The sequence below is a fragment of the Rana temporaria genome, chromosome 3 (genome assembly GCF_905171775.1).
Source record: "Rana temporaria chromosome 3, aRanTem1.1, whole genome shotgun sequence".
In the NCBI taxonomy this organism is placed as follows: domain Eukaryota; kingdom Metazoa; phylum Chordata; class Amphibia; order Anura; family Ranidae; genus Rana; species Rana temporaria.
In genome coordinates, this window is record NC_053491.1 from 198,148,899 (window position 1) to 198,175,073 (window position 26,175).

The following is a 26,175-nucleotide window of genomic DNA, read 5'->3' on the forward strand; positions in this document are numbered from 1 at the left end:
GTCACACTCATGCCTAAACAAAAGTATAAAGCATCCCATAGATTTCATTTTCTCTTTCGACCAAGGATGGAAGATAAGAAAATCGATTGGTTCCCCCAGCGTTGATGGGGGCATTCTTCCTGCGACGTTATGGTGTTTTGCCGGCAGGGGGGTGGGGAGGGAGCCTTTCCAGCTGGCATAACACAGTAATTACTACTAGAGGCGATAGCCACTGGCAGTAATTGCAAGTATAAATTCAACAGGCTGGTTGTACCCAAGTGGTGCCCATAGATGGAGCGAATGTCGTCTGGTCCCTGCTGAACCAGTTCAATTTCAATCCATATGTGGCAAGCTTAAGTTAAATTTAAGTACAGCATTATAGTTTATTAAAAGTACCCCAATGCAGAAGAAAGGACATAGAAATAGATGCTTAGCAAGATCTGCAAATGAGGAAATTGGGCAAAAGAAAACGGTATTTTATGCTTACACTGTACACGTGTCATTTTACTTGAGGCTGTAATTGGTGCCAAAGGTGCTTCATCAAAGTATTGAGCGAAGGCTGTGAATACTTATGTACATGGGATTATTTTTTTTTTTTAATATAAATTTGAAAAGATTTCAAACAAACTTCTTTCACGTTGTCATAATCAATTTAATCCATTTTGGATTAAGGCTGTAACATAAAATGTGGAAAAAGTGAAGCGCTGTGGATACTTTCCGGATGCACTGTAAATGGCAAGGGTGTTCATGAACATTATCGCTTATTTTTAGCCTGCTTCTGTTCATAAACAAAAAAAAAAAAAAAGACTTAAACAGTGCATGTACTGGAATGCCTAACACTTCCTAGTGAGAGGTTCTGGCTACTATAAAAACACGATCAATCCCAGCATTAAAGTATTTGTGAAGCAAATCTAACAAAAGCACAACATAGTATATGAAATTCTCTACAGCTACAGTGACGTGTAAAAAAAAAAAAAAAATTTAAATGCATTCTATTTTTTTTTTAATTAACTATCCAATCATAGGAAAGATTTCTTTTTATGTGCATCTAAATACAAGATTTTATAGCTGGAAAATAAAGGAGATTGAGACAGCTCGGTAGTTTTAAATTTAATGTGCTGTGTGTGGAGGTAGTGGGCAGCAACCACAACCTGAGGGGGGTGCAGCAGACCCCAGCACCCCCCTAGATAAAGCCACGTGGCTGTAATGTTGCCCTACTTTTTCTCTTATAATAAAAAATATAATAAAAATTAAGTTGTATTACGCAGATAGGTACATGATCTATTACAGTGATCATCAACTGGTGATTTGTCCGACTTTTTCTGCTCATACGCTATCCTTAATGTTAGTGTATCTTATGTGCGGGCCAAGACGATTCTTCCAATGTAGCCTGAAAATGGCAAAAGTTTGGACACCCCGGGTCTACAGTTTTAAAAAGTTTAACCTATGGCCGTTAGGGCCTCCTCCGTGTAATAACATCTGCTTTACCACTCCTACCAAACAGAAGCAGGATGAGGGCTCCCCATGTTACTAAATGGAGGGGTTTCATTCAAATGGAATTACAATTTAATACATAAGGGCCATTATCTACTATACTTGGATTCACGTCAAGAATTTTGTTTTGACCTGTCTGCATCCTGCAGTGAAACCCAGTAGCAAAGATATTGGTAACAAGACTGCTTTCTCTGTCCAAAGGGAAATTTATGAACCTCTAATAAAATTACCACTGCTGAAACAGAAAGCCGGCATGAGAAAGCAAAGCATAGGAGTCAGACAGCTTAAAAAATTGCTTGCACTGGGCAGAAAATCCATCATGACGTGGTGTTCTGTGAATATACGAGCACTTAGGAAATACGTTTTTCAGTTACTTAATCCTTCACTAGGGGCAGATGGCAAGTTGCTGCACTGTTGGGCTTGCCAGCAGCAAGACAGCTTATATGTGCTCTAAGATTTCACTTCCCTGCAACTTTCATTACTAGGTTTCATCATTTATCACTGCAGTGCATGTATAAACACACTCTAAAATTCCCAGGTGTTGCTGATGGTAGTAAACTTGTGTGACACTGCATAAAGAAATGGTGTCATTTTAAGCCTTAAGACCTGCAAATGAAATTCTATATGCTGGTATTTATACAATGGGGTTTTTTCCTGACTTGCTGTTTTCACACGTTTTGGCTAAAATTGATATTCTTTGAGGTTAGAATATTGTCATGTGTGTCAATTTATAAAGTGTGCTAGAATGTTTTTAGATGAAGTACCTTCATCCCAAATTACTATATAAACAAAACCTTTTTAGAATTGAGGCACTATGGACTTACGGCACTACCATAGTCCTAACATGATATGTAGATAAAAACCACAATTTTTTATTTTTTTATAATAATAAAAAAAGAAATGAACCACATTTAAAATATCACAATAACTCTTTCAAGACTGGATTATTAGTAAACAGTATTATACAAACACCCACCCACACCATTACACACACATGCATACATACATACTAGAGGTCGACCGATATTTGGCCGTTTGAGAAATCGGCATCGCCGATTTTGATCAAAATTAGGCTGATATTTAACATAGCTAGCGGTGCCACGGATCCGGAGCTCGGCCGAAGCCACGGCCTTTCTTGATGCTGTGACCGCGGCGGCAATTCACAGGATCCGCAGATTGCCGCCGCGGTCACAGCATCAGGAAAGGTCGCAGCTTCGGCCTAGCTCCAGAGCCGTGGCCATCTTGGTACACCCAGCGCGCAGCGGCCCTCCTCTCTGTTTACACCCACAGAGGAGGAGAGGCCCGCGCTCGTGGGACACACACCACTCTCTGGTGTCTGTACTGCGGGGGGCAGGTCTGTACTGAGGAGGGGGGGTGTCTATACTGGAGGGAGAGGGGGTCTGTACTGAGGGGGGGGTGACACTTTTTTTTAGCACCAGTGCCACCTGCCAGTGCCAATTAGCGCCACTTGCCATCCAGTGACATCTGCCAATGCCACCTGCCAGTGCCAATTAGTGCCACCTTCCATCCAGTGCCACCTGCCAATGCCAACCAGTGCCATCTGCCAGTACTAACTATTGCCATCCAGTGCCAATTAGTGCCACTTGCCAGTGTCACCTGTTAGTGCCACCTGCCAGTGCCAATCAGTGCCATCTGCCAGTGCCATCTGCTAATCAGTGCCACCTGCCAGTGTCAATTAGTGCCACCTGCCAGTGCCAATAAGTGCCACCTGCCAATCAGTGCCATCTGCTAGTACCATCTTTCAGTGCCATCCAGTGCAACCTGCCAGTGCCAATAAGTGCCACCTGCCAGTCAGTGCCTTCTGCTAGTGCCATCTTCCAGTGCCAATTAGTGACATCCAGTGCCACGAGCCAGTGCCACCAAAAAAATAAAAAAAGCGCCCCTAAAATATCCTATTTCTAAATATCGGCATCGGCCAGAGAAAAACTCATATCGGTCGACCTCTAATACATACATACACACGTACATATGTATACATACACACAATATACAAAAATGAATTGTTTATTAAAAATTTGCTGAGATTTGGTGAAATCTTAGACAAATTTACTTACCATCATAGTGGATAATATGCATACAACTCTGGAATCAGTTTAAGCTACAACAAACTACAACATGTAGCCACTGACCACTTTACCAAGGTGAGCAATGGTGTTTAACTGGGGGTGCCTAAGGGAGGTTCTAAATTTTAAAGTACCTCCACATACCATTATTTTTTGTACTTCTAGAGATCAATGTTGATGGTCACATTGTCTTGAGATAGAGAGAGTCAATAACTCGCTGTTCTGCCCACAGCCAGCCATGACGTTTTAATACTGTAGCTTGTTCGGTGCATTTACATATTGCTGTGGGAGATTGGTACTCTTTTAGGGGTACATCTGTAATTGACCAGACTATATGTGCTGAAATTTCATTGGTGCTTTTTTTTTTTATACATAGCCCTTTTCGTTCTATACTCTGCTCCCACATTCACCGGGGAGACTCTTATGATGCAAGTTTTGAATATTGTATATTCTTTGTATGTTATGCTACATCTTTTCTAATTTTCTGCAGATAATTACTCTTTCAAATACTCCTGAGGAAGCGGTAACTCCAAGAAACATGTTGAGAAGTACTGGATAAATATGTACTAGACTACATGTCGAATTTGGGGTGTTGTATAGTACTATTTACTAATAATCCAGTCTTGAAAGAGTTATTGTGATATTTTAGATGTGGTTCATTTCTTTTTTTAGATTTTGTAATAGAATATTCGAGTATGTCTATGGCGGTACCATAAAAGTCCATAGTGCCTCAGCTCTACATTTTTGTTTATGTGTCAATATTTTACATAAAAGAATACAAGTTTCATATCACAAATAAAATCTGAATAAAAACAAAAGAATGCATCTAAAAATGCCTACCTCCATTTATCAGAAATATATTTTACTGTTGCCAATTCTAGCTTATTGTTTACTAGCTCAGTGCTCTCTGCTTCTGTTACAACTCAATACAAGTGCCAGGCTTAGGACAATACCTAGGTATTGAAAATGATGGCCTGAGTTCTATACCCCCCATCTTCAACCCAAGTTAACATGTGTTAGGCATACTGCCATTTGTCTCGATAGTCAGATCTTGGTTTCAGCTTGAAACATGTGCTGGATTGGAATAGGAGGAAGAAACAGACAGCCTGGGTACACAACCTATTTCTGCTTGTGCTAGTGATAATTGTTTTTTACATAAACATTTTAATTCTTTAAATGCTAGTTTAGTAACCCACAGGAATCACTCTGCTGAAACCAGAGTAGGACATCATCAGTTCTGATACTTTACAACTAGTACTTACTGCAGCAGATCGCAGAACACAGTGCGTTTGACACCCACATCAGTGTGAACTATGGCGAATGGGCTGAAATCGCAATGCACCGGTCCAAAAGTAGCACATGCTTTTTTTAAATGCACTGTAACCGGATCCCATGATACAATGGCTCCCGCAGCTGTGTCTCAGCCAATGAGCAGCCATAGTCATGGGTTGAGATTCTGCTCTAATGCACATCGTCAGATTGGGATCAGGTGAGTATAAGGGGGGTAGTTGCACACTAAAGGTTTTTTACCTTTATACATAGAATGCGTGAAGCTAAAAAAAAACTTCAGGCTTTAGCGCCACTTTAACACCAAACCAGTGTTTAAAAAAAAAATGCAACTGTAGCAACTACCTGAACCTTAGGAAAAACATTATTAAAATGTATATGGACAGCCTTAGGGCCCTTTCACACGGAGCGGATCAGTAATGATCCGCTCCGTGTGTCCGCAAAGCTCAGCAGGGATCCTCCGTAAAATCCCCGCTGAGCTGGCAGCTGACAGGGCGGTCCCCGCACACTGTGCAGGGATCGCCCTGTGTTTCCTCCGCTCTCCCCTATGGGGGATCGGACGAACACGGACCGTATGTCCGTGTTCATCCGATCCGATAGACGGAAGAAAAATAGGATTTCTTCCCTCTGCAAATGCGGATCTTTGCGGAGGCGGACAAATTACGGGTGTCAGCGGATGTTCATCCGCTGACACCCGTAATCACATAGGGACCCATGTATGTCCCGTTTTCATCCGCAAACGGACGGATGAAAATGCGGACATACGGTCTGTACGTGTGAAAGGGCCCTTAGACGCTTTTTTACCTAAACATTTGTCCCATCTTGAACCTTCTGAAAAAACATAATCATCATATTCTGCAGAACAACCACCTTTTCTGCTATAACCTCAATGTATAGGAGCCGCTTTGCATTATTTACATTCTTTCTTTCTGCATGTGATGAAGCATCTCAAAGCAAGCAGCTGCTAGTTTGCACCACTAAATATTAATTAAAGTAAGTAAAACAGACTGATTTTTATACACATACAAATGCAGGCATGATGCAGCCACCCTTAATTCTGCATTTGACAAACCCTTAAATATTCAGCCAAACATTTATGATGTGCTATGAAGAGAAGCGGCAGGTAAAAAGGCTCCAAGGGTAGCCACTGTTAGCTCATTGGGAGGGAACAACATCTATTACAACTGTAAACCGTCCCTAGTTCACAATATAATGGTTAACCAAAATGCGGAGGACAAACGCAGTTTGTAACCATGCTGTGCTACAGCTAAAATAGCTTTGTTTTTCTGTGGCATTAAATGAAAACCTGATCTTCAGTTGTTCTCCTTTGCATTTTAATGAGGATTAGAAAACAATGTGAAAGGCTATCATAATCTAAAAGCATGCACTCTCCCTTTAAATGGTAACCCTATCCATACTTGTCTCTTCCATTAATTAACAGTTGGTGTCAGCATTCCATAAATACACGCTGCCAGCAGCCTGCTCACATTGCCGCTGTAATTTTATACAACCTGGTTAATGGCCAAGCATTCCTCATTAATTGTGCTCAAAACACAGGCACATTCTCGGCACTTTAATATAAATGAGCAGGGTAGAAAGCACACTCAAACTAAAAAGTGACATTATGTCCAGGCCAAACTAATCAAATTCTAGTCATTTGAGTAGTGCACCTTGAACATGTGCCCTTTTGTTTGTATTTGTTGCTGAGCTGGACGATGCTAAACTTAGATCAGCACTTCCTCAGGATTTCCACTCTATAGCACAGCGTGTGTTTAGTCAGCCCTGTGACTCATGGGCCACTAACAGTATGCCATGCAATGAACGGGATCAGATTACTCAGTAGCTTTAGGGATGTGCAAGATAGAAAAGTGTACTGCACTACTGCATGACACCTTTTTAGAGAGAAATACAGAAGCTGCCATTCTTGAGCCCTCTCTCTAAAAATACTAGTTGCTTTGCTGTCATGGTGAACCAAAAGCTTTAATACATTCCAGGTCGCTATCCTGAAACAAGTATGCAAAATGGAAGTTCTGGTTTCAGGTGTTGCAATATACGGCTCTATGCCAGTGAATCAAAATGATGAAGACAGCGGATTAAAATGAAAACCATGCAATCAGCATTTTCAAAATGAACCCCGCCCCTCTATTTTTCTCACAACTACAGTCAGGTCTATAAATATTGGGGCATCGACACAATTCTAATCTTTTTGGCTCTATACACCACCACAATAGATTTAAAATAAAACAAACAAAATGTGCTTTAACTGCAGACTTTTAGCTTTAATTTGAGGGTATTTACATCCAAATCAGGTGAACAGTGTAGGAATTACAACAGTTTGTATATGTGCCTCCCACTTTTTAAAGGACCAAAAGTAATGGGACAGGTTAACAATCATAAATCAAACTTTCACTTTTTAATACTTGGTTGCAAATCCTTTGCAGTCAATTACAGCCTGAAGTCTGGAGCGCATAGACATCACCAGACGCTGGGTTTTATCCCTGGTGATGCTCTGCCAGGCCTCTACTGCAACCGTCTTCAGTTCCTGCTTGTTCTTGGGGCATCGTCCCTTCAGATTTTACTTCAGCAAGTGAAATGCATGCTTAATTGGATTCAGGTCAGGTGATTGACTTGGCCATTGCATAACCTTCTACTTCTTTCCCTTAAACGCTATGGTTTCTTTTGCAGTATGCTTCGGGTCATTGTCCATATGCACTGTGAAGCGCCATCCAATGAGTTCTGAAGCATTTAGCCGACTATGAGCAGAATATTGCCCGAAACACTTCAGAATTCATCCTGCTGCTTTTGTCAGCAGTCACATCAATAATTGCAAGAGAACCAGTTGATTGATTGATTGATATTTGAGCTTAATTAGGCGCCAAATGCCCACTGTGAAGTGAGCGTCTAAGCACCATGCTTTACTGATGAGGTGGTATGCTTTGGATCATGAGCAGTTCCTTTCCTTCTCCATACTCTTCTCTTCCCATCACTCTGGTACAAGTTGATCTTGGTCTCATCTGTCCATAGGATTTTGTTCCAGAACTGTGAAGGCTTTTTTACCGTGTTTCCCCGAAAATAAGACACCGCCTTATAGTTATTTTTTCTCAAGTAAAACACACTATGGCTTATTTTCGGGGGATGTCTTATTTGTATTACCGGCAAGTATGGTACAACAATCTACATTTGTTTGTGTGGGGTGAGAGGCTGTTGCTGGTCAGTGCTGGGGAGCAGCTTTACTTCTTCTGATGTGGAGCACAGTGGAACTGGGGTGATCTTTTTGGGCTCAGTAGCAGACTGTTTGCTGAAGCTTTTCCCCCTATCCCCTGGTGTTTGTGTGGGGTGAGAGACTGTTGCTGGTCAGTTCTGGGGAGCAGCTTTACTTCTTCCCCTGAGGACAGAGCATCCAGCTCCTCACTTCACTAAGGAGACTTTTTACTTTCACTTTCAGACCGGGACCTGACAGGGGGAGCTGACCTTATTGATGGTGCTGCCGACACCTGTCCGGTCACCGTAGCAGCTGTCACGATGGAGCAGATAAGAAGGGCTGCACGACTTCTTTACAGCTCTGCACCAGTACACTACGGTACATACGCCTATCGCGTCTTGTTTCCTGCTACGCATAGTCACGCCCATCACTACGTCTTATTTTCGGGGGTATGGCTTATATTTCGGAAATGCTTAGAAATCCTGCTACGGCTTATTTTAGGAGTAGGTCTTATTTTTGGGGAAACACGGTAGATGTTGTTTGGAAAACTCTAATCTGGCCTTCCTGCTTTTGAGGCTCACCAATGGTTTACATCTTGTGGTGAACCCTCTGTATTCACTCTGGTGAAGTCTTCTCTTGATTGTTGACTTTGACACACATACACCTACCTTCTGGAGAGTGTTCTTGATCTGGCCAACTCTTGTGAAGGGTGTTTTCTTTACCAGGGAAAGAATTCTTCGGTCATCCACCACTGTCGTTTTCTGTGGTCTTCCGGGTTATTTGGTGTTGCTGAGCTCACCGGTGCGTTCTTTCTTTAGGATGTTCCAAACAGTTGATTTGGCCAAACCCAATGTTTTTGCCATCTCCCTGATGGGTTTGTTTTGTTTTTTCAGCCTAATGATGGCTTGCTACACTGATAGTGACAGCTCTTTGGATCTCATATTGAGAATTGACAGAAACAGATTCCAAATGAAAATAGAACACTTGAAATAAACTCTGGACCTTTTATCTGCTCCTTGTAAATGGGATAATGAGGGAATAACACACCTGGCCATGGAACAGCTGAGCAGCCAATTGTCCCATTACTTTTGGTACCTTAAAAAGTGAGAGTTACATATACAATGGATGGATGTAAATACCCTCAAATTTAAAGCCGAAAGTCCACTGTTAAAGCACATATTGTTCATTTTATTTCAAATCCATTGCCATCATTGCTAATCTAATTTGAAAAAGCTAGTTGTCATACAGATCCATTGGCTTTAGAACTTACTGACCTAGAACAAGTAAGCAGATCATAAGTTCTGACTTCACCCAGACTTTCCTGAGACAGACAGGCAGGCAACAAGCATTTCAGTAGATTATCAGAAAAAGCCTCCACATGTTTCTTTCTGCAGGATTTCTTTAACACCTATTTCGGGGGGAAACATGAAGGCTGCTGTAGTTGACTTGGTGCCACTTGTAATGCACTCTGTGAGAAGCTCCAGGTGTGCAGTGAAATCAGAAAAATACAGTTCCCTACAGAAGAGGAGCCTGTACAATTGTGCAAGACTGAAGATAATGCTGATGCTTCATGTTTAACCACTTGTCATACAGCGTACATATACACATACAGTAAGTAAGCAGACTGATCAGCTTTCCACAGAGGTGGTGGAAGAACATCCATTCCCCCATCTCCTCTGATGAATGAAGCTGGAATCTACAAGGGTTTAGTCACTTTCAGAGCTTTCGTTCCCTGGCTGGTACAGCACTCCAAATCCCTTGAGAAGATGTTGCAGCACAGTGCTGGGTGTGTCCACTCAGCAAGATCTGGAGTACTCTATATTCCCAATATCTCACCAGAAGAAGAGGGCCAATCTCGTCCAAGCACCACGGCTAACTTTTACACCCTTGCTGGGTTTGTATAAAAAGTTGCTTGCTTTTGTGCAAGGGGGAAGGTGGGGGGCTTAAAAAGTGGAGCTTGCGGTTTAGACCCTAAACCGTTTGTTATATAAAAAAAACAAAAAAAGAAACTCACCCGAGCTCTACTGCATGATTGTAGAACGATGAACTGAATAACGGTGCTCGGGCTTGTGTCCCATAAACATCAAAATAGCAAGAAATTTCGGCAACTCGATTGCTTCTTCTTAAATCTTTATTGAGCACTAACAGCAGTGCGACATCTAAAATGCCAACATGTTTCGGCCAGAGCCTTCCTCATAGCTATAGGCCAAAATATGTTACTGCACAGTGACAGCTTGCCTTTTAGACCCCTTTCACACTGGAGCGTTTTTCAGGTGCTTTTGGGCTAAAAATAGCGCCTGAAAAATGACTCCCCTGCCGTCTCAGTGTGAAAGACCGAGGGCTTTTACACTGAGGCGATGTGCTGGCGGGACGTTAAAAAAACGTGTGCAAGCGGCATCTTTGAAACGGTGAAGGAGCGGTGTGTAAACCGCTCCTTCACCACGCCTGCCCATTGAAATGAATGGGCAAGCGCGGCTAAACCGCACTGCAAAGCGCCGCTTTGAACTCTTTCTTTGGCCACTAGCGGGGGTTAAAAGCACCCCCCTTATTTGCCAAATACCTCTGCAAAGACAAGGGTAAATAGCGGCGCTTTACCGCCGACGCCGCTCCAGTGTGAAAGCAAATCTATCAGTATGACTGACAACAGACTGTGTGTATGCAGCCGATACATGTCATCTCCGCTGTCATTACATAGGCCCGACGTGCACACTGCTTGACATCCAGATAGCCAAAGAAGAATCTACAAATCTTTATAGGGGACAAAACCATGCATATGTGGCGAGGCCAGAATTCTTCAGAAAAAGAAAAAAAAAAACACATAAAAATAGAAAATTTGCATAAAAAATTACTTTGAAGGAAATGATAGAATAAAGTACCTATAATGTTTTCTCATTGAAAATTCACCCGTTGCCTTTAAAATGATAGGTTTACAAGGCCATTTACTTTTCGTTAACCTGGTTATAGTTCGTTGTATATAAGTTCTCAGAGATCACAGAGATGTGCACACTCTCTGCCTGTGCTTGCAAAGCCCTAGAGTTGATAACTGCCTGTCTGAACCTGACCTCCACATGAAAGAAAACACAATAACTGAAGTGTATAAAAGCCACGATTATGCCTGCAGGAATGTTTTCCTGCTGTGTTGGACACAAAGAGTTATACATAATCTTGGTGAAAAAAAGGGAGCGGTCCCAGCTGCAAGTATGACTAAACTCTGAGAGTGGTGCAGATGTGGGACAAACTGCCTTAAAGACATCCATAGCCGTTTTCCTCTTCCAGGAAAAATGGGATAGAATAGAGCATTGGGAAAAGGAGAAACGAGGGTGGAGGGCTCAGTAAGGTGAACAAGGAAATTGTTTTTTTTTTTTAAGAACAAAAAGGGAGGGGGGTACAGAGAACACACAGTGACTTACGGATGCATGATATCAAATCATTAAATCTTTCCTTGGGAAAGAGCGGGTTTTCCAAGCCTCGAAAATACAGCTTGAGGACGCCAGCTACAGAGTTGATGTCGTGATTGTTTTGGTCATCTGTCAAAGGGTCTTCACCTAGAGTAATGTGCAAAATTACCAAATTACAGAGTGAAAGCAGCACTGTCAAAATTACATCAATTCTTGTATAATTATATCTTTTTGCGCCAATTCACCAGTATAAATAGCAAGAGCAAAAATACATCTCCTTAGCTAGCAAACATAGAATTAAAAGTTAACAATAGTATAGCATGCATGCAAATTATATAGTTGCATCAAAACAAGAAAGACCTCCATGAAGGTAACTAGAAGCCATTGCTACCACATAGGAATGTTTTGTTTCAAGAATGCTCCCTAGTAAGCCACATGTAACATATTGGACCTAGGAGGACCTAGGAGATTGTATCTTTGCATGCCATGATAATTATTTCAACAGCATGGCTACTTGAGGACTGGCAGGAATGCTCATTATATTTGAAAGCTGAGATATAAAATTACTAGCTGCGATACAAATGTCACTCAGACATTAAACAGTTATTTTTGTTTTGCTAATGTCAAGAAGATGATGGGAAGAATAAATATTTTAAAGCAAATGTGGAGGCAGTGTCTCTCAAAAGGAAACCTGTCACGAGGGATAGCTGGAGGCCATTCCTGCCCTCTTGAAAAGGTCTGTTGCCTGGCTGTCATTTTCTGAATTGCCAACATAAAATAAGTACCGTATTTATCGGCATATAAGAGGGACATTTCGGGAAAAAAACTTTCCACAGCCCCCTGCGTATAACACACAGGCACAGTTTACCCTCTAATTTCAGGGTAAAAATGTGAGTGTTATACGCCAATAAATACAGTAGATCCAATCTGCAAACTGATTTTACTGCCTGCATATTTGTTTTAGATCAGTGACTGAGAAGGCTTTGCAGACAGAGGATCAGCATGGCAACTAACATTTCCAGAAGGCTAGGAATTACAGTCCAGGTATTTCTCTCATAACAGATTTCCTTTAAAGTGGAAATTCACCCATAATAATTTGATAAAACGTAATGTTCTTTAGCAAGGAGCATACATTCCGCATTAATTATGATACCAGAATTAGCGTGTGCTCTAAATTGCCTCTGGCATGATTTCTGTTCTTCTTGCTGGAGGCTGCCATTTTGCTCAAGCCCAAAGCCCTTGAGCAACAGTAAATTTTTAGGCTGCCATCAGATTGGCCTCTACATTTTTGGCACAGTGCCGAAAAATAGAGGGCAGCTATGTTGCACCTGAAAAAGGGACCAGCATGAAGTGGCCTAGCAGGACTTCAGTTTCTGACTAAAGTTCCATTTCAAAGTGCCTGCACATGGGCAGACAATGGAAGCAAACTAGGTAAATGTAAAGCAGAAATGGCAAGAAAAAGAATGCTAGCAGGCAATTCTTGTTGACAGAAAAGACTCTGCATGTCTCGTTTGAAAAAATATTTTCTCTTACTCCTAACAATATTTTGTTTTGTACACGGTCTGTAGCCATGCCCATTGCAATGTAGACTTCTGGCTATTCCCTGTGAAATGCAAGGAATGGAATCAGGTGTTGGTCAGTGAAACTCCAGTGCACATGCACAGGTGTTACATCAGTGGTCGCTCAACGGCTGAAAAGAGAAGAGCCCGGACCTGAAAGGAATGCTAGAAGAGATGGCAGAGCCAGCTGAACAGCAAGAGCTGACTCAGGGAAAAAAAGGCTGCCATAATGTGCAAGCTACACATTGTGGCAAGATCCTCTACCCACCCACATCCCTCATCCGGCTGGCAGTTTAGTACTGCTTTAAAACCAGGTTGACAGAAAATCATCAAAAAATTCAACTGGGGATTAGCTGAGGTTGACAGTCATGCAAACACACACATATACAAGAGCTGCATTCTTGATAAAAATGAGCATCATGTTTTTTTTTTGCTTGGGAAAAATAAAAAAAACTTGATTATCGGCGTAACATTATCTTTCACGTTATACAGAAAAATTGGGCTAACTTTGCTGTTTTTTTTTATTCTTTGAAGTGTATTTTTTCCCCAAAAATTGCTTTTCAAAGACCGCTGTGCAAATACAGTGTGACATACAACATTGTAACAATCTCCATTTTAATCTCTAGGGTCTCTGCTAAATATATATATATATATATATATATATATATATATATATATATATATATATATATATATCAGGGCTCGACAAATCCCGGGCGCCAGGTCGCCATGGCGACTAGAAATGGGGCCCTGGCGACTTGGCTTGGAAGGGGGGGCAAAAAAAAAAAAAAAAAAAATTTTTTTTTTTTTTTGAGCTGGGGCCATCTGGTGGTGAGCCGTTGGTATTACAAGTTATTACCACCAGATGTGAGCTGGCGCCATCTGGTGGTGGCCGTTGGTATTACAAGTTAAGCATTACAAGTTAAACAGCCATTCTAATGTCATTTTTCACTATTTTCACTGCCATCTTCTTCCCTCTAATTAGAACCCCCAAACATTATATATATATTTTATCCTAACACCCTAGAGAATAAAATGGCAAACGTTGCAATACTTTCTGTCATGCCGTATTTGCGCAGCGGTCTTACAAGCGCACTTTTTTGGTGAAAAAATTACACTTTTTTGAATTAAAAAATAAGACAATAGTAAAGTTATCCCCATTTTTTTTTTTAAATATTATGAAAGATAATGTTACGCCGAGTAAATTCATACCCAACATGTCACGCTTCAAAATTGCGTCCGCTCGTGGAATGCAGACAAACTTTTACCCTTTAAAATCTTCATAGGCAACGTTTAAAAAAAACCTACAGGTTGCATGTTTTGAGTTACAGAGGAGGTCTAGGGCTAGAATTATTGCTCTCGCTCTACCAATCGCGGCGATACCTCACGTGTGTGGTTTGAACACCGTTTACATATGGGGGCGCTGGTCACGTATGTGTTCGCTTTCTGCGCGCAAGCTCGTCGGGACGGGGCGCGTTTTCTGGCTCCTAACTTTTTTACCTGGCTCCTAGATTCCAAGCAAATTTGTCAACCCCTGTATATATATATATATATATATATATATATATATATATATATATATATATATATATATATATAAATAAATTGTTTTGGGGTTCCAAGTCATTTTCTAGCAAAAAATACAGATTTTAACTGTAAGCAACAAGTGTCAAAAAAGGTTTAGTCGCTAAACTGACCTCATTTACAGATGAAAGTTCACCCCTTTGATATAAAAGAACGGAGAAACACATTGGGGTTGATTTACTAAAGGCAAATTCACTTTGCACATGCACTTGGAAGTGCAGTCACTGTACCTCTGAGGGGGAACATGCAAGGAAAATAAAAAAACAGCATTTTTGCTTGTAAATGATTGGATGATAAAATCAGCAGAGCTTCCCCTCATTTCAGATCTCCCCTGTCAGATCTACAGAGACTGCACTTGAAATGCACTTGTAGTGTAAACTGGATTTACCTTCAGTAAACCAACCCCATTGTTTCTCTTTATCGCTGTTGATAAACATTTGCTGACTGAGTTTTTTTTTCTTTTGACAGCTCTGCACTTTAACATGAATCGGGGAAATGCTGTATTAAGATCGTGAAGGGGGTTGAATCGCGATTTTAACAATTAATCATGCAGCTCTAACATATACTGATATTTTTTTAAAGCTAAATCTGTATTAAAAAAAAAAAAAACTCCATCCAAAGATAATACCAGAAGTGTCCATAAGGGAAGAACATGTTTTCTCCAAAACAATCCTTCAAAGCCAATTGGCACAACAAATAGAGATATATAGATAGAGATATACACACACACACACACACACACACACAGATATTATATATACACATAGAGAGAGAGAGAGAGAGAGAGAGAGAGAGAGATACAATAAATATATATATATGTCGCTCTATATAGACACACACACTAAAAATATATATATATATATATATATATATATATATATATATATATTATACTATACACACACACCAAAGATAGAATGAATGTCTTACCTCTCTCAAATGCATTTTTAATATCATTAACTTCAACCTGGGAACCAGAGACTCGAAAGATACCTTGATGCTGAAGCCCTAATGGAGAAAAAAAAAGAACAGAAACACACCAATATAAAAGAATTGCATTTCTTTGTAAAATATTTATTGGATTATTAGAATACAGAGTATAAACCAGCTTATAATTGAAAGTATAGAGCTGAGAAACTCTAAAACACGGTAGCATTCCTATGTATAAGATAAGCAAGGGGTTGGGGGGGGGGGGGGCACATAAGCGGGAGGGGAGGGAGTAAGGGAAGGAGAGAAAGGGGGTGCATTTACCTTTAAAAATGCTATAATAAATGATTACATATCATGGAAGTAACAATAGCAGCATATAAGACTGTGAAACCCTCAGGAGTGGAAGCAATCTTATCTGTATTAGAGTGAGGACTGTCATAAGTGGTAAAAATAATATTGATGAATAGGGTTGCCTGTCTGGGACTTGGGGATTGCTGGCAGTGAACAATACTAGAACAGTGGCACAATGAGGGGGGCTCAAAGTGACAGGGGGTTGGGTTGGAGGGATTGGGCATATCAGATATTTTGAGTTTGCCCAAGGTGTTAGCGAGATCTTGTTTTTGGTGTACCAGTCAGTATATCTGAAAGAATTGCATTTCTGACCCAATGCAAGATCAGCCCGAGTCAGGAAATGAGCGAAATTATAACTTACCATACAAGTTAATGAATCGTATGCAGCTTTCCACAATAAGAGGAATGATTTGTCCAGATTCCTAGAGTGATACAACACAGAATGATTACGGCGTTATTTTTATTTTTTTTATTTAAATACTGAAAGATGATAAACCGTTACTGTGTAATGCTCAATAGTTAAAAGAAATTATAAAAGGAAAGCATCCATTATATTATATATCCCCACAAAGCACCTTTCAGGTTTATCCTTTACCTCCCTCCCTGTCCCTTTCCTCTTTTGAAGTTCACTCTATGCGTGTTCTCCAGTTTCTTTGAGGATTGCTGTGATCTGACAGCCTCCTGGACAGGAATCAAGCTTCCCCGATTACTTCTCTGCCTGACTGGCTATTCTACCTTCTCTCATGAGAAATTCCCACAATCATTCTTGGTGACTTCAACATCCTTATTAATGTTAATGCTGCAGATACTACTTCTAATCTTCTTAGTCTAGCCTCCTCTTTTGACCTAGCACAATAGACACACACTTCTACTCACTCCGATGGCAACTCCCTTGACTTGGTATTCTCCATCCTCTGCATACCTTGCAACCTCTCAAACAATCCTTTACTGCTCTCTGATCACCTTATTTGCTTCACACTCTCCATCTTCAATCGCATATCCCTCCAACCAAAATAACCCATAGAAACCTTTGCCACTTTAACCCTTCTCTATTCTGCAGACTACCTCTTTGACAAAATATCACCCCTGTCACCACTACCATCTACAACAGTTTCCTCTCATCCTTCTTTGACACTCGCTACCCTCACTACAAACAGAATCAAACCGCAAAAGCTACAACCTTGGCAAACAGATGACAGTAGAAGTTTCAAAACACATAGTTGCACTCTAGAGCATCTGTGGTGTCCAATTAATCCCCAGCAAGACAGCACCCTGTTTAAATCTACCCTCTAAAATTAAAATTGCCAAACAGACCTATTTTATCACTAATTAACACCCTCTCATGCAGTCACCATCAACTTATTTCAACCTTTAACAATATATCTCCCTCCCCAACATGCTATGTCCACCTGCACATTCAATACTTCCCCCTTTTAACTCAGTCTATACACAACATAATGCCCACCTGCCCCTAAAAACGTGGTTCCCTTGCAACTACTACGGTCACCTTCTTGCTCTAGCCTACACTCTAACTTACATCTTCATTCTTTTCCTCTCAACTGGCATCTTTCATAACCTTCTAGAACATGCACTGGTCACACCATACCTAAAAAGCCCTCACCGGACCCCATCAATATTAACTACCTAAAACCCATCTCCATGATCCCGTTTACCATCAAACTTCTAGAACACCTACTCTACACCTTAGCTACCACCTCACGGATAATGTTCTTGACCACTTTTAGTCTAAATTTTGCCTGAAACACACCACAGAAACTGCTCTCCTAAAACTCATTACTGACTTACTAAAACCAATGGTAGCTATTCCTGCACTTGGACCTCATGCTGCCGATAAGTGGCCACTCACTGCTCTTCAAACCTAAATTTTCCTGGCCTCTGCACTTTGCTTGTGTTTCTCTTTACATATTCTCACTGTACCTTCAGTGTCGCCTACGACTCTACCTCCTCCTCCTCTCCTCTTCCCATAGGGAACCCTAAAATGCCACCTTCAGTCCTCTATTCCCTATTAACACCACCTCCTTGGGTCAGCAGAAAGCTTCCCATAGTCTCCAATACCTTTTTAATGCGGACAACACCCAAATCTATCTTCCTACCCCTCTGCTTACCCCGTGATTCTCCTTGCACATCACTAATTTCACACCCCTTCCTCAAATCATTCTTTCCTAAATCAAGCTCATATTTTACTCCGTTAGCTCTCGTCTTGACTACTGCAACCATCTCGATGGTGGCCTTACCTTAACACAGTTTATTATGAATGCGACTGACAAACTCATCCACCTTACCAACCATACAGTGCCCACTACCCCTCTCTGTCACATTCCTCCATTGGCTTCCACTCACCCAGCAAAAAACAAAAAAAATTAAATAATGCTCTACAAAGTCATCCATAATTCGGTATCAAGCTACATTAGCAACCTTGTCTCAAATTACCAACCAAACCGTTCTCTACTTCCAAGACCTCCTGTTCTCTAGTTGCCTGGTCACCTCCTCCCATGCTCGTCTCCCAGACTTCTCCCATCCTCTGGAACTCCTTACCCCAATCTGTCCAACTACCTCCTACTCTGTACACCTTTGGGAAATCCCTAAAAACCCATGTCTTCAGGGAGGCCTTTCTGGCCTCCAACTAATAAATTGTATTTTTAGTCTCTCCACCAGCTTATCCCTAAAATGTACTACCTTTTTCATCAATGGCGCCTCCTTTCTTGCATCAAATTGTATTGCAACTGTACTGTCTGCCTCGGTTTTATAAAGCACTGCGCAAAATTGTTGGTGCTATATAAATACTGTATAAAATGGATATATTAAAAAAGGGTCTGTGGTACGTAGATATCATAAAACCTTTTACATAGTTTTATTTTTCTGTGAATATATAATGTGGTTATATTAGACACAAAACTATGATTCCTAAAGAGCTTGCTTAAGTGTTATCAGTACACAATTACACACATAAAACACGTTATGTTCATTTAATAAAAAAATAAAATGCAAAAAACAAAGCTCAAGCATATGATAGATCAACATTAGAATGTAGAAAGGTCAGCACATTTTGGTTAGATGTTACTGGCATGCTTATTGAGGAAATTACTCAAGGGTATGTTTGCACAAAACCAAAGTGGACACAGTTAACATTTTTTTTTTTTTACTCCAAAAAACAAGCAAAAACACTGGCATAGTGTAGAGACCTCCTTCAATTTTGAAAATAAAAATATAAAAAGCATTCATAAATTTAAAACCGTGTGTGGATCAGATGTAAGCAGTATAGACTGGCACTCTGTTTTGTTGCACATGGCTCACCCTGTTGCCAGTGGCCAAGTGGTAACATGGTTTAGGATGCAGCCATCTCATCAGAATCGGTCTTCCTCACCCTTGGTGGCCAACAGTCCCTGCCTACACCAGCATACATTGGGTTTCTGTCACTAGAAAGTGTTGCAAGGAAGCTTTCCTCTTTGCTAGCTTGGTAGCAGAGCACACCTCAGATTTGTAAAGCAATCATGTTGTGCTTGGCAGCTAATGTTTTAGGTACTTTTAGGTACTAGATTATATGCAAACAACAAGCTTGCTTTAAAAGTCAAATGTGTTCTGTTACCAGGATGACAAAGGGGAAACACGTTCTAGTATTGGAAACGTGACATTGTATGCTGGTGTAGTCGGGGACTGTTGAAGAGCACCAGGAGCAAGGATGACAGGGACTTGGACAAGAGGAATGCATCCTAAAAGCCTTTACAACTGATGCATAGTTCATCCCAAATCTTGGAGGCCATACGCACCATATCAGCCAGTTGGTCGGTCAGTACTAGCTACATGTGATCTACAAGAGGTTTCAAATTTGTGAATGCATCATGTATTTTTTATTTCAAAAAGCCTCTGTGCTGTGCCAGGGCACTCTGCTGTATTTTCTTGTTTTGAAGTATAAGAGTGCTCAACTTCTTTATGCAGAGCTGGTTTGGACCTCTTTTATGGATGGACTTTTCAGGTGCTTGGACTTGCATGGTGCTGATAACTTGTGATCTACTGCTGAAATTGTAACTTCTATGGAATCTAGTTACATTTGTATGTAAGAGTGTTCACTAGAGCATTTTTCCGATACACAGTTAAAAGAAGCTCTTCATAATAAAATAAAATTTCCCCCTCTCCAGGCCCCTGCTCCTCAGCTACATGAGAATGCCCCCACCCTTTTTTTCTTGTTGTTTACCTCCCTCGCTTACTCTATTCTGACCAGGCAAGAATTACATGTTGTGCCCCCACTGCTTCCTGGGATATGAATATCACATATTCCAGAAAGCATCAGTTTCCATTAATGGAAGAAGGAGGGGCTAACCTGACGGCATGTCATCAGGAGGTGGTTGCCTGAACCCCGAAAAAACACCACCCTTCCAATGACATCAAGAAGGCAGATGGCGGCATGGTACCTGAGTGGAGGCAGTGGAGAAGCAGATTTCAGTAAAACAATGCTGAAGCCACTGGGTAGGTAGGTATCTGAACTGAGGACACCCCAGCATAAGGTAAGCATGGTTTTAAAAACATTTAATATTGGAGGGGAGGGGGTAATGTTTAAGTTCCTCTAGGATCTTTTTGTTCCGAATAGAGACACAGAATAGAACAGTCTTTTTTTAAAGAAGTATAAAGTAGATCTACATTTGAATATTCCTCCTACTACTACAGAAGAGGCTAGGTACAAGTTAAGCAAACAAAATGACTGATTAAAGAGTCCTGGTTCAACAGCACCAAGTTTACATTTAAGTAGCACATTGCATAATTGCTAATGTAATAATAATTCTTTGTACTCATTAACAGGAAATGCTATTTGTAAGCCGATAAGGCAATGGAAAAGTTGACCTAGTGTTATAATGCCACTAACAAAATGTTATGGCCTTGATGACTACCTTGACTGGACATCTATATCTGAATGGTGCATCTCATGCTTGCTATACAAAATTATTCAATTATTTGTGCCAGAAGAATCAGCTGAATCCACAATTATGGATTATCCAGTGATGGGACATTTCAAACATGGTCTTAAGCCTGCCATAGGTGGATCAAATCTCAGCAGGTTCCGGAGGGACCAGCTGAGATTCAATCTATCAATGGGCAGGCGGATTGTACCAAAGTCAATTCATTGATCAACTTGGGTAGAATCAGCATGTCAGATTTTTAGCAAGCGATTATTGTCAGAAGCTATAGTCTCTAACAAGGGGGGAGGACATACAGCAGAACTTCCTCTTTTAGGTGAAGTTCTGTTTTAAAATATTGAGAAAAATAAATAAATTAACCTTTACAACCGCTTTAACCAATGTCTAAATTGAGTTTCAGCTATAAGAAGTAAAGAAGGCAATTCTGCCACTGCAGTGCATTTAAATTACCGCATTTATCGGCATATAACATGCACAGGCGTATAACACGCACCCCAACTTTAAGAGGGAAGTTTCAGGAAAAAAACTTCCCACGGCCCCCTGCGTATAACACGCAGGCACAGTTTACCCAGTTTCCGTGACGTTTTGCATGGGGATTGTCACTACCTATGTGGCTGAGATTTTTTGCCCAGTCAGTTAATTTTATATGGGTTTAATCCTTGTTTTCCAGTAGTTAAAATGGCGTTATAGCAGCTTCTCGGCACTCACGAGGCTGTGTCATCTATTGTATGTATTTAAGCGGTGAATCAGAACGCCGCCTGTATCCCGTGACCACGTCCCTCTAGCGTCAAAACGTTGGGAGGAACGATGTTCTGACGTCACTGTGTTGTGCGCCAGACCCAAAAGATACGGGCTGCTGAATCGAAGAGCCGGCCGGCTCGATTGTATTTTATCCACTTAAGGACCACCCCATGTACATATACGTCCACAATATGGCACGTACAGGCACATGGGCGTATAGGTACGTCCTCGCCTATTAGCGGGTGGGGGGTCCGATCGGGACCCCCCCCCGCTACATGCGGAGGTCGGGTCCGCTCGGGGAGCGATCCGGGACCACGGCGCGGCTATTTGTTTATAGCCGCTCCGTCGCGATCGCTCCCCGGAGCTGAAGAACGAGGAGAGCCGTGTGTAAACACGGCTTCCCCGTCCTTCACTATGGCGGCGCATCGATCGCGTCATTCCCTTTATAGGGAAGACACGATCGATGACGTCATTCCTACAGCCACACCCCCAAACAGTTGTAAACACATACTAGGTGCACCCTAACTCCTACAGCGCCACCTGTGGTTAACTCCCAAACTGCAACTGTCATTTTCACAATAAAGAATGCAATTTAAATGCATTTTTTGCTGTGAAAATGACAATGGTCCCAAAAATGTGTCAAAATTTTCCGAAGTGTCCGCCATAATGTCGCAGTCACGAAAAAAATTGCTGATCGCCGCCATTAGTAGTAAAAAAAAAATAAAAAATAAAAATGCAATAAAACTATCCCCTATTTTGTAAACACTATAAATTTTGCGCAAACCAATCGATAAACGCTTATTGCGATTTTTTTTACTAAAAATAGGTAGAAGAATACGTATCGGCCTAAACTGAGGAAAAAAAATGTTTTTATATATGTTTTTGGGGGATATTTATTACAGCAAAAAGTAAAAAATATTGCTTTTTTTTCAAAATTGTCGCTCTATTTTTGTTTATAGCGCAAAAACTAAAAACCGCAGATGTGATCAAATACCACCAAAAGAAAGCTCTATTTGTGGGGAAAAAAGGACGCCAATTTTGTTTGGGAGCCACGTCGCACGACCGCGCAATTGTCTGTTAAAGCGACGCAGTCCCGAACTGTAAAAACACCTTGGGTCTTTAGGCTGCATATTGGTCCGGGGCTTAAGTGGTTATATGCCTTATCTCACTTATTCGATGCAAGTATGCATTTTTATGTTTCATATTAAAATTTTAAGGTTTTTACGCTATGCCAGTCCCTTCCTTTTTTTGTGGTGCATCCTGAATTGCTATGTTGTTTGAGACATCTTCTAGGCCATATTGAACCACACTGGGGGATTTATGCCACCAATAGAGACCCCAGGCTGGGATATCAACCATATGCGCACATTGATCTACTATAATTAGAGATCACATCCATTTGGTAAACGGCAGTGTTATTGTTTGGTGGAGGCACTATCCTGTCAGCACTTTTTCCTGGACTATTGGATTTGTTGAACACTGGGGATATTTAAGTTTATATGGACACACTGCATTAATATTTTTTATTATATTCACATTTTTTACATCCAACGCTTTGTTAATGGTATTCCTAAGGATTTTCACACGCACTGGTATTCATTCACTTGATAATTTTCAGGTTTCTACCCAATTTAGGCATTAACCCCTTCCTGTCATCTAATTGAGGTCTCACAGACCTATTTACAGATAAAATTTGTTTCACTTAGTCGGTTTTTCATAATTTTAAATTGATATTTATCTAGCACTTTATTGTCACTAGTGTCACATTTTAGCCTACAACAGCGCAGCTCTTTGACCACAGTTTACCCTCTATTTTCAGGGTAAAAAAGTCAGTGTTATACGCCAATATATACAGTAATTAACTGTAGATGGCATGTGTTACATGAAACTTTACAGCTCTAGGTACACAATGCATGTGTGAAGGAATTTCAATGATGCAGTTTTTCAAAAAACAACAAGATTCATTCATTAGCTTTTTTCTTTTACAATGTGATAAACCTAAATATAAAGTGGAAAAAAATAAAAAGAAGTCCATGTGTTTCTTAAATTGAAGGCCATATGCTCCTTAAGGTTAAAGGCATGGGAAAAGGTTGAAGTTTTCAGTAAACAGCTAGAATGTCATACACTGACTTCTTATAGAATAGTACCTTAACATATTCTTTCTTGTGTGACAGGCTGCGGTAATCTATTAATCTAGTAATTAACATGGATTGGCATTTTGTAATTTCTTTAAAGCCTACACACCCAGGCTAGACCAGCAATTAAAAAAAATGACCAAGCCTTCCGCTAAGAAAAGGTCCTAAAATTTGGGTAGAAGGTCCAGAAACTAAACAGGACATCTGGTGTTACAGAGTAAAAGAATACATTTTAATTTCAAGTGACTATATTGATAATAACAGAGGGTTGGGTTACCCAATATGTATTCATTCACAACACCAAAACATCCAAAAAAAGGCAATCCAGAATTTGTTCTCATGTGCAAACATTCCCTTGATCAGATGCCACCTGCAAAGCAAGATGTGGAAAAAAAATATGATGGCTATTGCCAGGAGTACAGTACCTGATGTCTTGTGTGTGAATTCCTTCTTCCCCGACTAGAAGCATTATTAGAAATACAGGACAGAAAAAGAGGTAGAAAATAACTGTAGTGAAGGTACAAGATGGAATTTTGGAGTATTTTAATAATTTCATAGTATAGCATTCCTTAGGAAACAGAGAAGGTGGAGCAACAGCCTTGATCAGTGCATTGCATCACATCACCTGGACAAATATCCAGTTTAAATCAATCTTTCCACTGCAGTGAACTCTGTAGCAGCAGGCAATGGTCTCTACAAAGTCAATAAGATAGGCTCAAGGGACTTTGTGCACTGACTGCGTGCAAAGATTTTCAAAGATCGACACGAATGATATGTTATTTTTAACCTAAAAAGGTCCTCTATTTATGGTTTTATAAAGAAATATTTTTATTTTTATAGGATATCCATTTTAATGTGCCTATTCATAAAATATTTTTTTTCTTTCAAGGGTTTTCGGTTTTCAGCAGTTATTACTCTCTATGTACAACTGGCAGGTTCTGTATGCATCACAATTTAAAAAGCAGACTCAACACTTCTACTGTCTGATATCACCTAAGAATAATTTTTGTAATTTTGGGACATCCTATTGGATTTAAAGGAAACGTGCCGAGAAAAACAAGGGGGTGCACTTGCTGACCTCAGTGACTAAAAGTACTGAAATTACTAGAGCAGATGATGAACACCCCCACACATACTTAATTCCCTCCCACAGTAGTGACCCCCTAATTGTCTACAGCAAGGCTGGTATATAAAATCGAATGCCAAGCTAGCAGTAGATTTTTTGCCAAGCTGTAGGCAATGCAAAAGGCTGCCAGAGGAGGCAAGTATACACTTGAGCTTGCCATAGATGGATTGAAATTTGGCCAGTTCAACAGGGACCAGCTAAATTTCAATTCAATGGCTTGTCCTGCTAGTCAGAAATAGATATAATGCTCAACTTCTGCTGAATGGGAATGTTAGAATGTTTTATTTCAATCAGTGCCTGTAGCCAATCCACTGCACCGTTGATCAGTGCATTATGACAGCTTAAGAGACCCCACTGTCAGAATACAATAACACAGTGGGGAGAATTCCGCCATCCACTTTGCTTATGTTGATGGAGGAATTTGTTCTGCCCCCATCAGCTGATGGAAAAAAAAAAAAACAATCTACAGCCAGCTTTGGGGGTATAATTGTCATCTTAAAGTGGTTGTAAAGTCAGAAGGTTTTTTTATCTTAATGCATTCTATGCAAAGACAAAAAAACTTCTGTGTGCAGCAGCCCCCTAATACTTACCTGAGCCCATCTCAATCCAACGATGCTGCAGGCGAGTCTTGGCTGCCCAGGACTCTCCCTCCCCATTGGCCATGACAGCAGCATGGCGCCATTGGCTCGTACTGCAGTCAAAGTCCGTGGCCAACGAAGAGAGAGAGGGAGGGAGCGGGGCCAAACCGCAGCTGTGTGTGTGAATGGATACACCAAGCGGCAGCTTGTCACAGGTGCCCCCATATCAACCTGTTTGCTGTGGGGGTACTCAGCAGGAGGGAGGGGCCAGGAGAGAAGGGGAGGGAACCAAGAGGAGGAGGATCTGGGCTGCTCTGTGCAAAACCACTGCACAGAGCAGGTAAGTATAACATGTTTGTTATCTTTAAATAATTAAAAAAAAAACACTGACTTTAGTATCACTTTAACTTAGTTAAGGGGGGTAAGGAGGAGGCTGAGGGGCTTTTACTACAATAGTGCACTCATCCTTTACACAGCAAGGTATAGCCTTTGAATGCGTGTCAGTGTTTTATTTAAAAAAAGCATACATACAGACAGTATTCAAATGTCGAAAATAATGTATGCATACATTTCATTACAAGTTTGAAGGAACAGACACTGTTTATTTTGTGTCACTTGGTCTGAGAATATGGACTACACAGATGCAGTTCAATGAAACCAGTGTCATGGCTGTATTTTCTCTAAAAATGAATAACAGGAAGACTCTTGAGGAAATGTTTCCTGCACTAAACATTAACTGTAGCAGAGTTCACTGCAGAAATGTCACTGTCTGCACCGCACAAGAATAATGCATAGA

The 26,175-nt window shown here is 40.8% G+C and overlaps 1 protein-coding gene across 7 annotated transcripts in view; it reads right to left on the reverse strand.

Moving 5' to 3' along the window:
- The window catches only part of SRGAP1 (SLIT-ROBO Rho GTPase activating protein 1), a 240,132-nt gene that overhangs the window by 38,891 nt on the left and 175,066 nt on the right, over window positions 1–26,175 (reverse strand). For 4 of the 7 annotated variants that reach the window (XM_040344102.1, XM_040344099.1, XM_040344098.1 and 1 more), the window contains exons 13-15: window positions 16,230–16,290; window positions 15,518–15,595; window positions 11,457–11,591 (exon numbers count right to left, since the gene is read on the reverse strand). In XM_040344102.1, the coding sequence (XP_040200036.1) occupies window positions 11,457–11,591; window positions 15,518–15,595; window positions 16,230–16,290 (274 nt within the window). Of the gene's footprint in view, window positions 1–11,456; window positions 11,592–15,517; window positions 15,596–16,229; window positions 16,291–24,100; window positions 24,135–26,175 lie in introns of all 7 variants that reach the window. The other 3 variants (XM_040344104.1, XM_040344103.1, XM_040344100.1) reach the window with 1 other exon arrangement.